The sequence below is a fragment of the Podarcis liolepis genome, assembly GCF_965112155.1.
Source record: "Podarcis liolepis genome assembly, chromosome: 16".
Taxonomy (NCBI): domain Eukaryota; kingdom Metazoa; phylum Chordata; class Lepidosauria; order Squamata; family Lacertidae; genus Podarcis; species Podarcis liolepis.
In genome coordinates, this window is record NC_139567.1 from 43026617 (window position 1) to 43045036 (window position 18420).

Below are 18420 nucleotides of genomic sequence, written 5' to 3' on the forward strand. Positions count from 1 at the left end.
CTATGACTCAGAGATCCCACCTCCAGAGAAGGAAGCTGCACCCAACCACATAAAGCTGATGCCCTCCCACTGTAAATGAGCCCTGCCAACAAATAAGGGCCCGCAGGATAGTTTAATCAGTAGAGGACGAGACTCTTAATCTCAAGCTTGTGGGTAAAAGTATTATGTTGGGCAAAAAAAATCCTGCTTTGCAGGAAATTGGACTAGATGGCCCTTGTGGTCCCTTCCAACTCTACAATTCTAAGATTCCAGGTTAAACCTGCCCAAAAAATCCATGCAGCACGGAGACCTTGTCCCCATGCAATGCACACCCACCAAGAGACACTTGGTTCTGCCTACTAAATAAGAACCTACCACAAATCGCCTGTCAACATACAATAGGCTCCACCCCAGCCCAGCAAAAGATTGAAGTACCTAGGACAAGCCATGGGCATAGTCAACGGGGGGGGGGGGCGCAACTACACCCATAACATAAATCCTGGCTACGCCCATGGCAGAGGTCCCACCCCAAAACAAAGAAGCCCCATGTTTTAATTTTCGCATTAAAAATTAGAAGTCATTAATAAGTGACTAATGGATGCTAATAATGCCTCAAAATAATAATAGTAATTTTTAAAATTTATATCCCGCCCTCCCCAGCCGAAGCCGAGCTCAGAGCGGCTAACAACAATAACATATTCCACAGGATGAAGCCCTACTCTCCAGATAAGCCTAGCCCACCCTGCAACATGAGCCCCGCCCCCAGCACGAGACCCCGCCCCTGTTCGAATGAAGCCACGCCCACAAACAGAACCTCAAATGATTTAGCACGAAGAAGCCCCGCCTCCCAGGAGACGCCTGACCCGCCCCCGCCAACGAAGCCCCGCCCCCTCACCGGTTGCGCCGCATCCACTCCATGAGGGCGCGCACTTCGGGGACGTTGGCCAGGTCCGGCTGGGCTGCCCCGAACTGGTCCGGGAAGCTGCGGTTGAGGTCTTTCCCCCTGGCGTTCTCCCTCCCGGAGGGGTCCTGCCGGGCGCCGCAGTCGCCCTCCTCGGCGCGGGCGAAGCCGTCCGGATTGAGGCTGGGCATGAGGTAGAGGTCGGTGCCGTTGAGGAGGCGCTGCGCCCGGGGCTCCCCGCGCAGCCACCCCGCCACCAGCTCGCGGGCCAGGCGGACCACCAGGGCCCTGCCCAGGGCCTCGTCGCCGTGCATGTTGGCCACCAGCTTGACTTGCGGGCGGCCCGGGATGGGGGGTCCGCCCACCGGGTCGCCGACGTCGCCGCTCCCGCCGCCGGGCTCCGGCAGGTCGGCGCTGAGGCGCAGCACCCACAGCTCCCGGCCCTCGCCCGAGCGGCCGATGGAGAAGAGCCTGGCCAAGCCGCGAGGGGCCTCGTCCTCCGCCAAGCGACGCAGCGACGCCCCCAGCTCCGCTTCGTCCAGGTAGCGCGTCGCCGCCCCGCCCCCAGCCGAGGGCTCCGTGGAGGCCGCCGCCTCCGCTTTCTTAATGTGCGCCGCCTCCGCCCCGCGCCGCCACAACAAAAATAAGAAGAATGAAGATAAAGCGAAGGGCAAGAGACCGCCGCCGCCGCCGCCCCGGCCCGCCATCGCCGCCTCAGATGTGACAGGCCGCTCGCTCGCCGCCGCTGAGGGGAGGAAAAGTGCTCGCTGAGGTAACTCGACACTCGATTGGCGAGGAGGGAGCAGGGCAGCGCGCCAATCGGAGAAGACAGCAAACAGCCAATAGAAAAGGGGAAGTGGGGGAAGAGAGCCAATAATAAAGGCTGGAGGGCGGGCTAAAGGCGCGAAAGAGGGCGTTGTTTAACCCCTGAGGGGCCGGAGAAGAGAGAAAAAGCGTTTCGAGGTTGGTGAATAGTTGGGAGAGAGAGAACGGGAATCTATGCATGGAAAGAAGCGGGGGAGAGAGAAAGGGGGCGGGAGAAAGCAGGACGGAAGCCAATGAAAGACGACAGAGGAGATGACGGAGAGGTTGAGGGGCGGAGCTGAAAGCGGGAGACGTGGAAAGAGTAGAGATGATGTCGACGTAACCAACTGTTCACGTGAGTGGGATACCCGCGTGTACAGCGTCACGTCTGGAAGAGAAAACACGGAGATTTCTCAGATTTATCTATCATCTTGTTTAGCTATTGTATTTTTATCCTGCATGTCTTACAAATTAATTAAAAAAACAAAATAACAAACGTTAAAAAAGCCAGATAGATACTGACCGTGATCTTGCAAAAAAGACCAATTTCCCTTAAAAGGGTCCGTTTCCTTTGATAACATAAAACGAGCCTTCTGGATCTGACCAAACGGACTCCAACCAGTCCAGCCTCCTGTTGCCGCAATGGCCAGTCACCTCGCTACTTTTGATAACCATTAACTGATACTTTGCCTGTAAACTGCAAGATTTTGTGTGTTTGACTGTATTCTAGTGGCTGATCCGAGATCATAATAATAAAGATTAATTGAGCATCACAGTGGTGAGAGAACACAGCTACTTCTGTTTAGTAGTCATAGATGGTCTCATCCTCCATAAAATTGTTCAATATTTTAAAGTCATCCGAGTTAGTGGCCATCACTGCATCTTGCAGTGTATGCAGAGTAAAGTCCATACATAAGTTGGCAAAGGCTGCCCCAGAATATCTGAAGATAATGGACCTTTTGGACGGGGACACTAGAATCAGCTTCGTGGTCAGTGGGTGCCACAGGTGGGAAGGAAAACACCTGCAGGCTGCCAAACCCTTTCAAGGTTTGTTTGCCGAGGTTTTCTTGAGACTGACGTGTGCAGAGTTGTGAAATCAAGGAAGCTGAGCAGACTTGGGAGAAGGCATTGACCCTGCAGGAATTCCTCTGTAGGAACATTGTTCTCATAATGGGACTAAAGCCATGAATGATTCGTGACTCACGCGCACCCCTGCGGTTGCTGGCTGTGTGTTTATCCATCTCATAACGCAGCCAGCGATTAGGTCTGCTCTGTGGTTCTGCATCTGTTGCACTTAAACCTTTTAACATTTGGACCCCCAAAGATAAGAGAGAAAGAAGCAATCTCTCACTGAGAATGTATTCTCTTTCGAGCGTGTTGCACTTAACCGGAGCTGCTCATGAGAAGAAGTTTCCCTTGGATCTCATGCAGGGTTTTGAAAGCCTCTTCAGAAGTAACCAGGACAAAACGAGGCCCAAAGCCATTTGTCATGACAAAGAATTGAATGTTAAGACTTTGTTGTCAAGTGGAAAGAGACATGAAACATGGAATATCTTTTCCTATATGGAATTAGAGACACCCACCCCATGTTTGGAGGGTGAGGAAATGCAGTTTCTCTACAGTCAAGTGGATTTCGATGATGTGCAAGTTTAACCAAAAAAGTCACACACACAAAAACACTAATTTTCTATTTTATTTTTTCCAGGTCATGTACAAATATATAATACACAATATTAATTAAGGAGAGGAGAGAAAGTGAAGCAAATAAAGAACAATAATGATGCAAATTTCCCTTCTCGTTCTCTACGTAACATATTCAAAGAAAATAAGTAAATTATAAAACATAAAAGTACATGGATTTATATTTTTCTGCACTCCATTACACCAGTACATTATAAACACTCCATTTTGCCACAAAATTGTTGTGAGATTATCTGTCCTTCTTTATTTTGATTACCATAGTCAGCTTCAGTCACATCCTCTGTCCAACGTTCCAGTCTTCCAACGTGGAAGTTCTTGTTCTGTTATAATATGGATATTCTTTGTCACTTGTCAGTACCTAAATCTTTGATGGATCCTAAGTGTATGATTAATGGATCCACTGGGAGTATATAACATGAAATCGTTTCTATTTCTTTTAACACCTTGCTGCAGAATATCTGGTTCCAAGATAAAGATCCATTAAGCCCATTAAATACGCTGCAAATTGGCACTATTCATTTTACAACTCCCAACAGAAATCACTTGCTGTTCTATATGTATGATTAGGACATGATGGTATCGGATGCATTAGACCTGCATTTTATATGTATGAATGTATTTTTAGCTTTTATTCTCTTTTATCTTTATCCTGGTTTTAATCTTTGCACTATTTTGTAAATTGCTTCAAGCTACTTTTTGTGACAAAACTACAGTAATAAGTGCAATAAATAATAGTATCACTATTGCATGATTAACTCAACTTTGAGATTAACACTTATAGTTTGCTGTGGAATATTTAACCAGAGCCACAGTCACACATTCATTAATATAACCAAAATCTCTTTCCCAGTTCTGCTGGTAATTATTTTCTTTTGATTCTATGTTGCTTCTCATTCATATGATTTATTTGATCATTTTTGCAAGTTATATTTTGACACCCTACGTTCAAATTCCAGTATTTCCAGGAGAGGACCCTGTTTTGCAACTAAAAGTCTGAGTAGTATTTCATAACTGTAAATATTGGAAGGATTGTGGTCCTTTTTGTTGCCCTCTTTCAGTCTCTTCCTTTTCCTCCTCTTCCCTAACAGCCACAGACCTGCCTGGGAGCACTTTAAAAATGTTTTTATTAAAAGATTTTATTGGGTAGCAAAGGTATATACACTGTCTCAGTTTTTAGTCTGTAGAGTTCTTTGTTCAGGTTATTTATATTCAGTGTGAGACATTACTGTCGTAGGCAGCATGCAGTTGGGGGCGAGAGAAGTGGGGAGAGAGAAGACAGGAGGAAGAAGGGAGAGACAGCAAACTTTCATTCTATTACATAGTGCACGAGTGGGGCTTTTGTGTCAGCGTCAAGTGAATAGGTATCCTATTTTTATGGGTAGTGAGAGAGACCAAAAGGCCCAGGGTGAGCACTTTGAAATATTGTGTCTGCTGTGTCTTTACCAGGCCATGAGGTTCCCTTCTCCCCTTTACACCTGTCTGAAACCTGGTCCAAACCAGGTCTAAGACCGGGAGGTTAAGAATGTGGAAAGTGAGCTTTTCAGCTTATCACGTCCTAGATCTCCTTTCTTCTCAGGTGTGTGGGGCTTTCAGTTACATGCGGGACCTGACTGGTGACGACTAATTAATTACGTTTTGTGGCTATTTCAACATGTTCCCAAGAAAAGCTCTAAGGATTGGCACTTCCTTTCCATCTGGTCTCATGGCCTGGGCTTGCAGTTGGTGGACGCCAATTTCCTGCAGTGGCTGTTGCCAGATGCTTCCAAAGAAGGCACAGAAACCTCCACAGTGCACAGGAAATCTTTCTGTCTAATTGCAAAATTGTAGTCTTGTGACAAATGTAAAGGAGATGCCTGGTCTAGCTCTCTGTCAGCCTGGATATTGTGCCCCCTAATTTCCAGGGAACCGACCCAATTCTCACAGTGGTGATCATCAGCATAGTGGTTTAAGGAACGATGAGCAAGCCCCCATTTTTAAATCTCAACTCTGATCTAACTGAATAGCGTGGCATGGAAAACTGCCACCTCTTCTCTTTAGCTCCCACCAATAAAGTAGCCATAGAGATTAGCTCAATCCTGTACGCAAAGCACTTGAAGCACATTTTCAAAAGTTGAATTTTACATTACCACCCTTACAGCAGGGTCCTGGCTGAAGTGTGAGCCTCCTGCCCCCTCTAAGCCACGTTGCATTCAATCTCCTCCATCCTACAGTTTGGAAATAGAAGGAATGCAAATATCCCAAGGCTGCAAAAAGGCAGCCCTAAATCTTATGCTTCTGCTCCCCCTGGTGGCAACTCTCATCATTCAAGAAATGGGAATTTAATACCGTATTTTTCGCTCTATAACACGCACCCGACCATAACACGCACGTAGTTTTTAGAGGAGGAAAATCCGTAGGTATGCCACCCGTAGGCATTTCCTCCATAACATGCACAGACATTTCCCCTTACTTTCTAGGAGGAAAAAAGTGAGTGTTATGGTGCAAAAAATACGGTAAATGACTGCGAGCTCAGCCACATCAGGCACAGGAAAGAACACCCCACCCCATCCAATTTGACAGCAAGTAGGAGTGACTGAGAAGTGGTAAGTGGCCCCGTTGGTTACCTTTTCTGAGGCACTTTCCTTCTGTGCCAGCTTCCTTCTGACCTCGGTGCTAGAGCACCTCTCCGTTTGGTTCCGCGTTGTGTTATTTTGGAGGGATCTAAGGCTGCTCCTTTTCAGATTTTAGTTCTCTTTGCAAAAAGTTTGAAAAATGGTTCTCCTTGGATCAGAGCAGTGGAATAACAAAGATCCTGCCGTGCGGCCTTGGTTTCATTAAGAGTCATCCCTTCAACACCACCTGCCCTGTGTGCACTGACTTTGCCCTGTTGCTTCTCATAATAACCCCAGGCCTGGTCCAAGTGGGTTTAGTGAACTAACCAGCATTTTCCACTTTAAAATCTTGCATCCAAAGCAAGGCAAGGGGTTAACAGTGGCTACAGCTCATGTAGGTGAAGGCTGTCAAATGTATTAAACCACAGCACATTTTGTGGCAATGGCTGTCAACATTAGTATACAATTTCCAGAGAATAATGCTGGCTGTTGCCCCGAGCATGAGGTAAAATGACTTGTTAATTATGTATATTTCTTTCTTTTCTTTCTATTTGGATGGATGCCAAATAGTTTCTTCTCAACCTTTTGGCTTCAGGGATGAGGATTGGATTGGATCTTGTTGGACTTTGTAGCTTAGGCGAGTAATGAATTCTGCTTCAGCAGAGCGAAGAGATGGGCAGAATGTTGTGACTCGCTAGCGCAAGATGTAGGATCTTAGGATCTGGCAACCTGTCTCTCCTCAAAGGTGGCCTTTGACCACCTTGTACAACAAAGACATCTCCCTAGTACCCAGTGCTGTTAGAGGGGAAGGGCATTCTGCTCACAGAAGGACTGTGTGCTGCCTTCAGAGTCAAAATCAGGGGTGGTTGACCCATGATAGATGCACTTTGCTGCTTGTTACTCATTGCCGCAGCCACGGCCATAAATCTGGGGAAGGTTTTTGGCCAGCTTCCTTTTGGGAGAGAGAAGCACCCAGTGTTTACCCAGGAAGTCCTTAAGAGAACGCGGCCTTGAACTCGAGTGGATCACTTGTCTCTGCACGGCAATAAAGACATATAACCACGGCTGCCTATAAAAGCCCAAGGAAGGCCGTGGTTTGCTCTCCATTTCAAGACAAGTGCCCACACGATTGGCCTTTCCCAACGTAAGTGTCAGTATTTGGCAGAGAAGAGGGCAGTGGGGCAGCGAGGTGGCGTTTCCTGGGGTGGGGTGGGGGCTATTTCTCATAGCTTCAATTCATATACAGGTCGCTCCCCGAAATGCGGAAGGCATTTATAGACCCCAGGCTGTTGGGTGAAGAAGTATGTGTTCAGGGAATTTTTAAATGTGTGACGTTTGGATGTATTTTTAATCCTTGTTATAAGCCGCCCAGAGTGGCTGGGAAAACCCAGCCAGATGGGCGGGGTACAAATAAATTATTATTATTATTATTATTATTATTATTATTATTATTATTATTAGTGCTGACTTTGGGGTGGGTGAGCTTGGGTGACTTGGGCGCTCCTCCAACCTTACGGGGGCCAATCACTACCACGAGGCACACAGTGACTCTCTCCTGCCTCCTTTCTGCTGCAGGTCTTGGGCCAGAGTTCTTCGCAGATGGCCTCAGGGGGAATGGCAGGCATCCTTTGCAGGACACCTCTCTTCATCTTCGCACTTTTGCCTTGTGCTGTCACAGGTACGCAACCAGCATGGGTCCTCACCTGAGCTTCCCAATGGAGTTCTGCATCTGAATTGGGGAAGATTAAATGATCCTCTCTTCTTACTCATTCAGCCAAACTGTTGATTTTGGGAATCAGGACAGCTGTTGATGCTATTTTTTAAGAGTCTGTCTTTTTTTACAAAACTTTGCTTCATGGGACTGACGTCTTTCCCCCTCCCCAGGCACCCATCTGGCTATCAATGGCAACACTGCTGACTACCAGCTGTCAACAAAGCCAGGTGTAGCAGAGTCCCTCGTGTGCACAGTGCACAACAACAGTCAGGGAGAAGAGCTGCTCTGGTTCCGAGGGGACACACAGGTCGACCTGAAAGATGGAAACAAAGTGAATGCCAGCAGCGTCTGCATCTACCCCGTCGCTGTAGATGACAATGGAGTTTCCTTTACCTGCAAGTTGGCCAGAGATGGATCTGTCATGATGTCTGTGGTCCTGGATGTCCGTTGTGAGTGGCCAGCTCTATGCTACTGAGGAAGGGAGGCAGTGCCTGTAGGCTGGGTTCTCTACAGAATTTCAGATAGATAGATAGATAGATAGATAGATAGATAGATAGATAGACACACAGACATAAATATGAGAGAATCTAGTCCATTTTTATATTAGATTTCTCTCCTTTTTTGTCCAGAAATTAAATGGCATTTAAAATTATAGAACCAAGTGGTGGCACCCTCCCTGTGGAATGCCCTCCCATCAGATGTCAAGGAAATAAACTAGACAATTTTTAGAAGAGATCTGAAGCCAGCCCTGTATCAGGAAGTTTTTAACGTTTGACGTGTTACTACGTTTTATATTCTGCTGGAAGCCACCCAGAGTAGCTGAGGAAACCCAGCCAGATGGGCGGGGTATAAATAATAAAATAATTGGTTTCTGTGCAGTTACAGACCTGGGTGCTCTGCCTGCACAATGACAGAAGCAACCTTGGTTTTTTTTAAAAAAAGTTTGTTTTTTAATGGTTGCTATTTTGTGTTTTGTCATTTGGGACCAGTGCTACAGCACTTGAGGGGTTTTACAAGCCCCCCCCCCCCCCCCGTTCTGAATAATATCAAAGAATTGAGGAATGGGTGCTGTTGAATGTGATCCTTTGTTGTTCTCCACAGTCCCCCCCATCCTCAGCGGAGAAGACCCTCCCCCACAGGAAGAACAGGCCGATGTGACACTGGATTGCCACACAAAGGCCAACCCTCCTGCTCAGATGGCCTGGTATAAGGACAACAGCTTTCTGACCCTGGAGAAATCCCGTTACCACATTTATCAGACCAGCGAGCTCTTTCAGTTGACCATTGCAAAGGCCCAGGTATCCGACAATGGGATATACACCTGTGTGGCTAGTTTGGATGGGATAACAGAGAAGAGGGATTTCCACCTGACTGTTGAAGGTAATGCAACTGCTGTGATGTGGCTGGCCCACGGGCCACTTGGGGCCTGTAGCCCAGCCAGCTGAAGTCTTCTTGCTGGGTGCTTGCTTTGATGTCCTTGACATCTTCCCTCCTTACCTGTGTTGGCTGCAGGCAAGGTTGTCTTCAAAGACCAGGATATTAAGCCTGAAAACACACACAGGGGCCAGCTTTCTCTCTGGTTTACCTTGTGAAGGCAGGACCAGCCCTCTAAATCCCCCAGGAGCTGCTGCGTTATCAGCAGCTCAATGTTTGTAACTGGGAGCAAATGAAATCAAGGCCCTGGTAGTCATTACGAAGAAGCCATTTGCTTGCTGTGTCTAGATCAGCAGGTTGGGGGGGGGCTCAGGTCTCTCGGGCACTCAGAACACTCCCCAGCCCTGCTCCAGGCTCACCTCAAGTGCTTTTCCCTGTCTTTGAATTGTTGTAATGCCTCTCGCTTACCTGGGTGGAGAATAGAGAGAGGGGAGAGTGCATCAGCCTCTGGCTTTTGTGTGGCTGGAGTTTTAAGAGGATAGTAAGAGTCACTTCCATAGTTCTGCACACCTTTGCCTTTGGCCCTGGCCACCTCTGGGATGTGACCTCTGGAAGGTTGCAACAAGGGAACATGTCCCTCGACTCCACTGCTCCTGGACTAGATTCTTTGGATGAGGGACTAAAGGGTTAATGGTCCCGCCTTTGGATTAGATGACCTTTGGATCCCATCCCTCACTCCAGTTCCTGAGTATAGACTCAAAGGTGTCACCCAGAATATTAAGCATCTGGTTCATGCTCACAATTTGAGATCCGGGAGTGGCTGGTAGGAGCCAGCAATTGGCAAGATCAGGACCGCCATATCCACACTGCCCCTATGGACCTCCTGAACACACTCTTGTTCCATTTATGGTTCTAGGAGAGCATAAAACACTATCAGCCTTTTACAACTGTCAAGTCTGCAGCCTCCCCTGTGTTTGGGGAGAGACCAGTGGTAGACCAGGCACCTTGCATGTAGGGTCAGTCTCAGGCAGCTCCAAGTAGCAGGTGATGGGAAGGACTTCTCTCTGCCAGAGACCCTGGAGAGATGCTGCCAGTCAGAGTAGGCTGTGCTGTGATGAGATGGGCAAACAGCCTGACCTGGTGTAAGGTAGCTTCTGCTGTTCACTGAATGCATTTAATAGCATTGATACTCCACGTCCAAAATCCAGCTGAGAAGGCGGGTTGCATTTGTTCTCCCAACAGAAGGGAATCTCCCTTTCCCAATGGAGGCTGTCATTGCTGCGGCTGTGGTCGTTTTTTTCACTATCCTCTTTGGCATTGTGGCTCGATGGAAGCGGATTGCACAGGTAAGAAGGACCTGGTATGTTAGAACATCAGAAGAGAGCCTGGCTGCTGGATCAGACCCAAGGGGGGCCCATCTGCTCCAACATCCTGTTCTCACAGTAGCCAACTAGATGCCCCAATTGGAAGCCCACAGGCAGGATCTGAGCACAACAGCATCACCCCCCCCCCCCCGTGGTTTCCAACAGCTGGTATTGAGAGGCCTCCTACCTCGGACACTGGCTAGTTGTCACTGATACCCGCCTCCTCCATCATGAATTTGTCTTGTCCTCTTTTAAAGCCATCCAAGTTGGTAGCCATCACTGCCTCTTTCTGAAGACAAATTCCATAGTTTATGCTGTGAGAAGGTCCCTTTCTTTTGTCTGTCCAGACATTGTTTCATTTTGGAAGCTAAAGAGGCACCCAAGTGTATCACCACCCTTTATTAGACGGCAGAGACCAGCAGGGAAACCCTTTGTGTTGCCTCAGCCAGCAGGGGGCGCCATTCAGGGAACAGCTTTCTGACCCAGACATGGTGTTGTGCTTCAGATTGAAATGCCACCCACAGCCCTTTTCCCCATCTTCTGCTTGCTTTGTTGTAAGTGGGGAGGTAGCAAGGAGTGAGCGGGGTTGAAAGGAGGTGGGGGAGACACTTCTAGCCACTCCATTTCAACAGGGCCGAGGGCTCTGTGTCAGGTGGGAACCAAAGCTGCTCCTTTGTTGTACCCAAGGTCATGGGTAACTGGTGCTGGCCGGCTGCATATTCCTGAAATGCAGGGGGTTAGACTACACGATTGTTGGAGTCCCTTCCAACTCTACAGTTCCATGATTCTACACCTTTGCAAGATTTCTACTTGCTACTACTTCCTAGCATAGGGGTAGCGCTCCTGTGTCCCTGCAGATGCTGTTGGGACTCCAATTCCCATCATTGCTGGCTGCTGGGAGTTGGGGTCTCAACCATACCTGGAAAGCCACAGGTGAGCCACCACTGCCCTGCCAAAACCACAGACTCAGCTCCTATCTGAAATGTATGCAGCTGGAAGACGTCCACTGAAACCAGTGGCAGAAATAAATATACAAAAGCTGACAAGGTTGTCGCATTTATGCTTTTCTCTTTTCCACCCCCCTCCTTTTTTATTTTTATTTTAGTGCTTTGGGATCGGGTGCAACTCGTCAAGCAACACGTTTCTGTAAGTATTTTTGACACCAGTCCTTATTCAGAAAGCTCAGTGATGAAGCTGGCCCTAAAAACTCCTCCTCAAAGCAGGGCTGGCCAGAGGCATTGTGCAGCCTGAAGCAGAAAACCTAGAGGCACCCCCTTCTCTCCCAATCAATATGGGGCTTGTGAAGGAGGCTGTCAGCCCCCCCCTTGCCTCAAGGGAAAATGCACCCTAGAACCACACCACCCCAGGCAAGCAAGAGGGAACCTGCAGTCTTCCCAAGAGAGAAGCCTACTTTGGAACTGCCATCCCTTGTTTTCTGGGTGCTGGGAGCTGCCTTTCAAAAGGACCCCAAAAGCACACAAGAGCAGGGTGTTGTGGCATGTTGGTGGTGCTGCTGCTGCTTTGTAGCCTGGCCACCGTTACAGACAAGCCCTCTTTTAGCTTTCTCCCTTTCTTTGAAGGTGGGAGTGTACACTCCAGTCTCATGTGATTTAAATCTAGCCACTGACCACAGAGCCAATGAAAGGGAACGTTGTTGTACTCTGGGTAAAGATCTGGCTCCGCTCTCAGCCCAACACGAGCCTTGTCTTACTTACTATATCTATATTATATTTATATCAGGCACCAGGCAAGAATGTTCCTCTATAACCAGGCCTGTGGCTGATTAATCTATGGTCTTTTAAATGTGCTTATAGGAGGGGGGTTATTTGTTTGTTTCGTCATTATGTTGTGTTCTCAGTTTGCATTGTTATGCTGTAAACCTGTAATCTTCTGATCAAGGGCAGTATACAAATTTAAATCATCATCTAGCCAAGATGGGGTTTGTTTGTTTGTTTGTTTTAAAAAAATGTTGTGCTCCTTTCAGATGTGTTTACTTTTTATCTGTTTTCTTCCCTTCCAGGTGAAGGAATTCCTCCACTGGAGCAAGCAAAGGAGCACCCCTGCCCATCACCACAGATGACAAGACCCTTCCAGCTTTTAAGGGCCCTGGTTCAGAGGCCTCTTTGATAGCATTTAAAAGTTGCACCCTTTCTGCTGTCTGACAGTTGCTCCTGTAGGTTTAAGTGCATATATTTGGCTTACAATTGAGAAAGTCAGGCTGGCCAGACCTTTGGTGTTTTACCAAGGTAAAATATTAACTTCAGGCTTGCCATTCAAATGCCCAAACTGCAAATCAGGAATGGGGAATTTGTGTTTCTCTAGATGCTGCCAAACCCCATCCTCACTGACTGCAGGCTATACTGGCTGAGGCTGATGAGAGGTGGAGTCCTAACGCCACCCAGAGGACCAAAGGCTTCCCTGTCCTTGCAGATTATTTTAAAAAGCAAATATAGAGTTAACACACTGGTTGCTGTTTTGCTGCAGAGCCAAGTTCAAGGTCTTCATGTTAACTCACAAAGCTCTAAACAACTTGGGACCAATGTGCCTTAAGGACTGTCTGATCCTTTATTCTCCACCTTGATCCCTGAGATCCTCTGGGGGAGTGTTCTCCATGCCCCAGAAGTTCAGCTGGCCTTCACTAGGGACTGAACCTTTCATGTAGTGGGCTCTGCCCTGTGGAACTCTCTGCCAGTAGAGGTTCAGCAGGAACCACCCCAGCCTTCCTTCAGACGTCTCTTGAAATTTGCACTTTTTAAACACAATATGATTTTGTTCCTTTTAACCAACCAGTACTGATTGCTGTTTCGTTGTTTTTTCTAATTATGTTTTACATATATTTATGTAAACAATCATAAATATTCAAACAAACAAATAAATACAATATCAATACAAATACCTGTGTGAAGAATGGTTGCAGGTGTGTCTTCCGCTGCTGCCTTCAGGCATCTCCCTTTTTAAGAAGGCCCTGCATAACCTGAAATGAAGCCTTGGAAAAAACAGGATTTGATCATTACTTTGCTGGTCAATATCTGCTATGGGCTCTTAATTTGTCCTTCTCCCCACCTACACAGGGAGCTTTTGACAAAACCAAACCAGGAAAGTATCATCCCAGCAGCCTTAAAGAGCCAGTGTGGTGTAGTGGTTAAGAGCGGTAGTCTCGTAATCTGGGGAACCGGGTTCGCGTCTCCGCTCCTCCACCTGCAGCTGCTGGGTGACCTTGGGCCAGTCACACTTCTTTGAAGTCTCTCAGCCCCACTCACCTCACAGAGTGTTTGTTGTGGGGGAGGAAGGGAAAGGAGATTGTTAGCCACTTTGAGACTCCTTCGGGTAGTGATAAAGCGGGATATCAAATCCAAACTCTTCTTCTTCTTCTTCTTAAACAGTCCCTGACCCGTCTGTCTGCATTGGGGGTGGCAAACGTTTCTGTCTCATTAGCTTATTTTCATGGAACATCTTCCTGGCGTGGCTGTAAGAAAGCCTCTCTTTTCCAGTGGGGCAGCCTCCCAGTGGCGTAGCGTGGGTTGTCAGCACCCGGGGCAAGGCAAGTAATTTGCGCCCCCTAACCCGTGGATTTGCGCCCCTAACCCTAACCCCCAGATGTTGCGGCCGGTGCGGCCGGTGCGGCCGGGCCCCCCTGCACCCCCCACGCTACGCCACTCTGCAGCAGTAGCTTCAAAACCCACCTTGCCAGTTCCCAAAGGGCACCATGCACAGCAAAATCCAACGCCTTTCGTTTTTCTCATTTATTTTTATTATTACTATGTATCTTTAAAAGATAAACATTCAGCGTAACAAAGAACTTAAACCGGAAGCCTTTCTTTAGCACACACACACACCCTTAGGGGGATGATCCACCACTCATTTACTCGTGAGCAAGCCCGCCAAACTTGCTGATGAAACCGAAAGCCTCTTAACCCGCTGGCGAGAGGCTTAGCCGGGCCTCGCCCGCCCACCGGCTTCCTCTCGGAGGTTTTTGGGGAGCGCAGGGCGCGGCGAGGCCCGGTGGCGCGTCGGGGTGTGGAGGCTGCCCGTGCCGGCCAGGCGTCGGTGGCGGCGTCGGTGCTGCTGCAGCGGCTGCTCCTCCTGCAAGCAGTGAGTGGAGCGCAGCCGCGGCGGCGGCGGGGGGCGCGCACGCGCTAGGGCGCAAGGCTGGCGGTGGCGACGGGGAGCCCGGCGGAGGAAGGAACTTGCCCCTTCCCTCTGGACTCGCGCCCCCCCAGATGTTGCGCCCGGTGCGGCCGGCACCCTTGGCACCCCCCACGCTACGCCACTGCAGCCTCCTGCTTTGTGATAGAGGGAGCAAATTTGCATTTTTATTTTGTGAAATGGTTTTACAGGGGAAAGCAGAATGCGTCGGTTGAACACAGCTGGGGAGAAGTTTGCGACTATGTTAACTGAGGGAAGTCTGGCATCACCAAGTGTTCTAGGCCTAAGAAAATGTTTTTCAGCCCTGGTGCTTTTCTTCAGTTTTTGGACTACTCCCAAGACAACTCCCATCAACTCGGAGGGCACCAGGTTGGTGAAGGCTGCCCCACGGCTATTGCAAGGAATTATGCCATATCAGGGCCACGTTGCGCATTCTGCTGCCCGCTACACAAAGTGTAACGATCGCACCAGAAGAAAATTGCCCATTTTATTAGCGTGGCCCAGGCACTGCAGGCTGCATGCTCCCCTCCCTATAGCTATGTGATCCCGAATTGAGTGGCTGTCTGACTCATGTCCACCTGGCCAATAAGTATGATGATACACAATACTTTTGCAGGGCTAGGAGAAGAAAAGGTATAAACAGAGCAGTCCTCAGGGTTACATACAATGCACCCTCGTTTCCTTCTGAGCAGGCCTACCTACATCCGAATGAGTTACAAGCACCTTTTGTTTCCCTGCCATGGTGGGCAATGCAGAAAGTTATTGTTATTATTATCATTGTGTATCAGGCTGTAGTTAAAGGCACAGGAGCCAAGCCAGACAGCAAAAAGCATAAAGGTTGGCAGCACTTTGGGCCTCTGCTCTTTTCAGGATTGCTGGCTTCTTGCTCCATGAAGACTACTTGGCACCAAGTCAGAGGCTTGTGCATTTGTTTTATTTCAACAATATTTTTCTGCTTAATCACAGTGGTCTCTAAGTGATGCATAAATAGGAAGTGTAGGTGGGGGGAAGAAATCAGCTGGTTGGCTGTTCCCAGCCCCAGGGAAGGTTTTGCTCAAAGCTGCTTAAAAACTCCAATCAAGACAAGACACGTTTACTGCCAGACTGACTGGTTGCTCAGCTCTGGCCTTTACCTTGGTTTTTATGGATGCCCACACGGCACATCTTTTTTTTTAAAGTACTTCTTGGGAGCCTCTTGGCAGTCCCCTTCCCTTGCTTCCGCCCATCCCATTCCCATCAATTGTATACAATGATTATTATTTAATTGGGGAGAGAAAATGAAGTTCTAAGTGAACCACGAAAGGTGGAGCAAAGTGGTGCCCTCTCCATGTTGGAGTGGGTGCTCTTTAACATGTTTGTAAATGATCTGGAGGTGGAGGAGAGCAAGTTTGTAGATGATGCAGAAGCAGATAGTGGGTAAGTGAAGCCTCAAGGAGACTTCAAGTCTCTCTCTCACACACAAGTATATATTCCCCCCTGGTTACACCCTCTTTTTTTACAGGGTCAAAGTCTAGCTGGCTCATTTTATCTGTTCCAAGCTGCCAAACCAAAACTTTTATGGCGGATCATAAAAATAAAGCAATTTAAGAGGCGTGGAAGATGAGTAAGAGCCCAGCTAGCTCAGCCCAAAGCAGCCTTCCCATAACCAGGTGCCTTCCAGGTGCTGTGGACTATTAACTCCTGTAACTCACAGATGGGGGCAGATGGGAGTTATAGTCCAAAACACCTGGAGGGCAGGCACCAGGTTGGGGGAAGGCTAGTCCAGGGGAGCGTGTCGCCATTCTGGATGCTGTGCGGAGTCCAATTCCCATTGGCTCAGCCCAGCATGCCCACTGGCCAGAGATAATAGTGTTGTAAGAAATTCCTCTGATTCCCTTACAGAGCCCAAATAGAGTCCCTCAGGAGGTCTTTATCAGTAGGAGAGAAAAGCAGAGGCCAACCAGGGTATACGGAAAACAGCTAGTAAGCCTGATCTTTATTTAAAAGGAAATAAACTGTTGCAACAGGGTCCCCACTCACTGCACGCAGGAGGGAGGAAAACCCCAAACAAAAGGAAACCAGAATTTTTATACCCTCTGATCCATAGATTGATCTCCCCACAGCCTGCCCGCCAAGAGCATCAGATATATGTCATAGAAGGGAGGTACATCAGATAGAGTTACAGGTAAGTTTCACAGGATACAGGTAAGTCACTGACCCCTCGGGTGTCCGGAGTTTTATTTAACATTTATATGACAATTTAAACGGAGAGACAAAAGGAGAGGCAGGCATGGGTGCTTTTCCATCTGTCGGCCCAAAAGGTTTTCCTGCCAGTTCCGTTATCGCTCATCCTGATGTCGATAACATGCTAACAATTATGTTATGTACTGAAGTTTTCGCCCTGGGCCAGCAGGGGGATACTGTAGATAGTTTTCACTCAGGTTTGCATATGCAAATAAGGAATTGAAAGTGACGTTCAGTGATTGGATAGTTACAGAAAATGGTTACTGTTGCTTTGTAGTGCAGCTGGCTGAACGCTTCAGTTCAGTTCTGTTCTGGCCTGTGCATAAACAAGAGCTGTTTGAAGAATCGCTGTGTCGTCTGCTTTTGTTCACCCACAACTTAACAGATTACTCATTGTTATTACCCTTCACAGGAACAAGCCCACCATTAGGAATGCAAAGAGGAAGTGCTCAAAGAGTCTAAGGCAGGCATAGGCAAACTTGGCCCTCCAGATGTTTTGGGACTACAATTCCCACCATCCCTGACCACTGGTCCTTTTAGCTAGGGATCATGGGAGTTGTAGGCCCAAAACATCTGGAGGTTGCCTATGCCTGGTCTAAGGCTTGGGGGTGTCAGCTTAACAACATATAGGATGTATAGACTTAATTCATTATATTATCCTTTGTCTAAATAATAAACTTTATCATTTTATCTATGGCGGTTCTTTGGCGTATGTACATACTGCGTAAATCACCTTAGGGCATTATGCGATGTATATGGAAACACTACTTGACAGCTTATGAATGAGCCTCAGCCATCCATTGAATAAAATGGTTTGACGTTGTGAATTGGTCGGTGTTATTCATTATAGGCACAGTAGGTGGCGCTGTCAGAGCTCCCGTGACGCTTTGAATAAGGGAAACCCGTTTGTTACCTTTCTAACAGATGTAACTTATCAGCTGTCATGCCCGTTTTCATTAATCTTACGATAATTTCTTATAACAATAGGAACACCAGCAACATCTCTGTTGTAAGGAAGCATGGCAGCCATCATTTAGCACAAGGGGCACTTTAGGAACCCCCATAATTCATCTACTTTCCCTCTCCATGCAAGGAATGGGGGTGGGGAGTGGGAAGCAAGGCTGGATGGGAACTCACTGGTTTTGTTTTGCTTTTTAAGGAAATGTATTTTAACAGTGCTGTGTTTACTGTTTTCATTATCCTCTGCATTTTAAGATTTTTTTAAAAAAATATATTGTTTTAATTCTATTAGAGCAGAGCTTTCCAAACTTTTCATGTTGATGACACATTTTAGGCATGCATCATTTCGCGACACAGTAATTCAGTTTTACTAGCAAACCGGAGGCTAAACCAACCCCTTTCCAGCCCAGGGAGGAGTGCAGGGAGTGTTTGCATGACACACCTACACGCTGCAGCAGACACGCGTGTCAAGACACAGTTTGGAGAGTTCTGCATTAGCGTTCATTAACTTTTTAGCGATTAGCTTCTACTGCCTTTTTTTTTTTTAGCTTTTTGTATATTATCTGTGTTGTATGGAATTGTGTAAGCCGCCTTGGAAAAGGCACAACAACAACAACAACAACAACAACAACAACAACAACAACAACAACAACAACAACAATA

The 18420-nt window shown here is 47.6% G+C and overlaps 2 protein-coding genes and 1 long non-coding RNA gene across 7 annotated transcripts in view; 1 reads left to right on the forward strand and 2 right to left on the reverse strand.

Annotated features, from left to right (window-relative positions):
- CPD (carboxypeptidase D) overlaps positions 1–1627 on the reverse strand; it is a 36027-nt gene extending 34400 nt beyond the window's left edge. The window contains exon 1 of the mRNA XM_083479776.1: positions 875–1627. Within this exon, the coding sequence (XP_083335902.1) occupies positions 875–1587 (713 nt within the window). The 5' untranslated portion in view covers positions 1588–1627. The remainder of the gene's footprint in view (positions 1–874) is intronic.
- Positions 1527–13321, forward strand: TMIGD1 (transmembrane and immunoglobulin domain containing 1; the record flags this gene model as incomplete). 4 transcript variants are annotated; one of them, XM_083480122.1, is made up of 7 exons in its annotated part: positions 1527–1652; positions 7552–7654; positions 7861–8139; positions 8792–9070; positions 10307–10410; positions 11534–11574; positions 12449–13321. In XM_083480122.1, the coding sequence occupies exons 2-7, from the start codon at positions 7576–7578 to the stop codon at positions 12450–12452; spliced, it is 786 nt and encodes a 261-aa protein (XP_083336248.1). In that variant the 5' UTR covers positions 1527–1652; positions 7552–7575. The 4 variants fall into 4 exon arrangements, with proteins under 4 accessions (XP_083336248.1, XP_083336249.1, XP_083336251.1 ...); XM_083480123.1 differs by lacking the exon at positions 1527–1652 and adding an exon at positions 5865–7120; XM_083480124.1 differs by lacking the exon at positions 1527–1652 and adding an exon at positions 5875–5967.
- Positions 7583–10299, reverse strand: LOC310695536. Of its 2 annotated transcripts, none has more exons than XR_014520136.1 (3): positions 9058–10299; positions 8084–8197; positions 7583–7705 (listed from the first exon to the last, which is right to left on the reverse strand). It is a non-coding gene; the product is annotated as an uncharacterized lncRNA (long non-coding RNA). The 2 variants fall into 2 exon arrangements; XR_014520137.1 differs by lacking the exon at positions 7583–7705 and adding an exon at positions 7866–8003.
- Positions 13322–18420: the final 5099 nt, after the last annotated feature.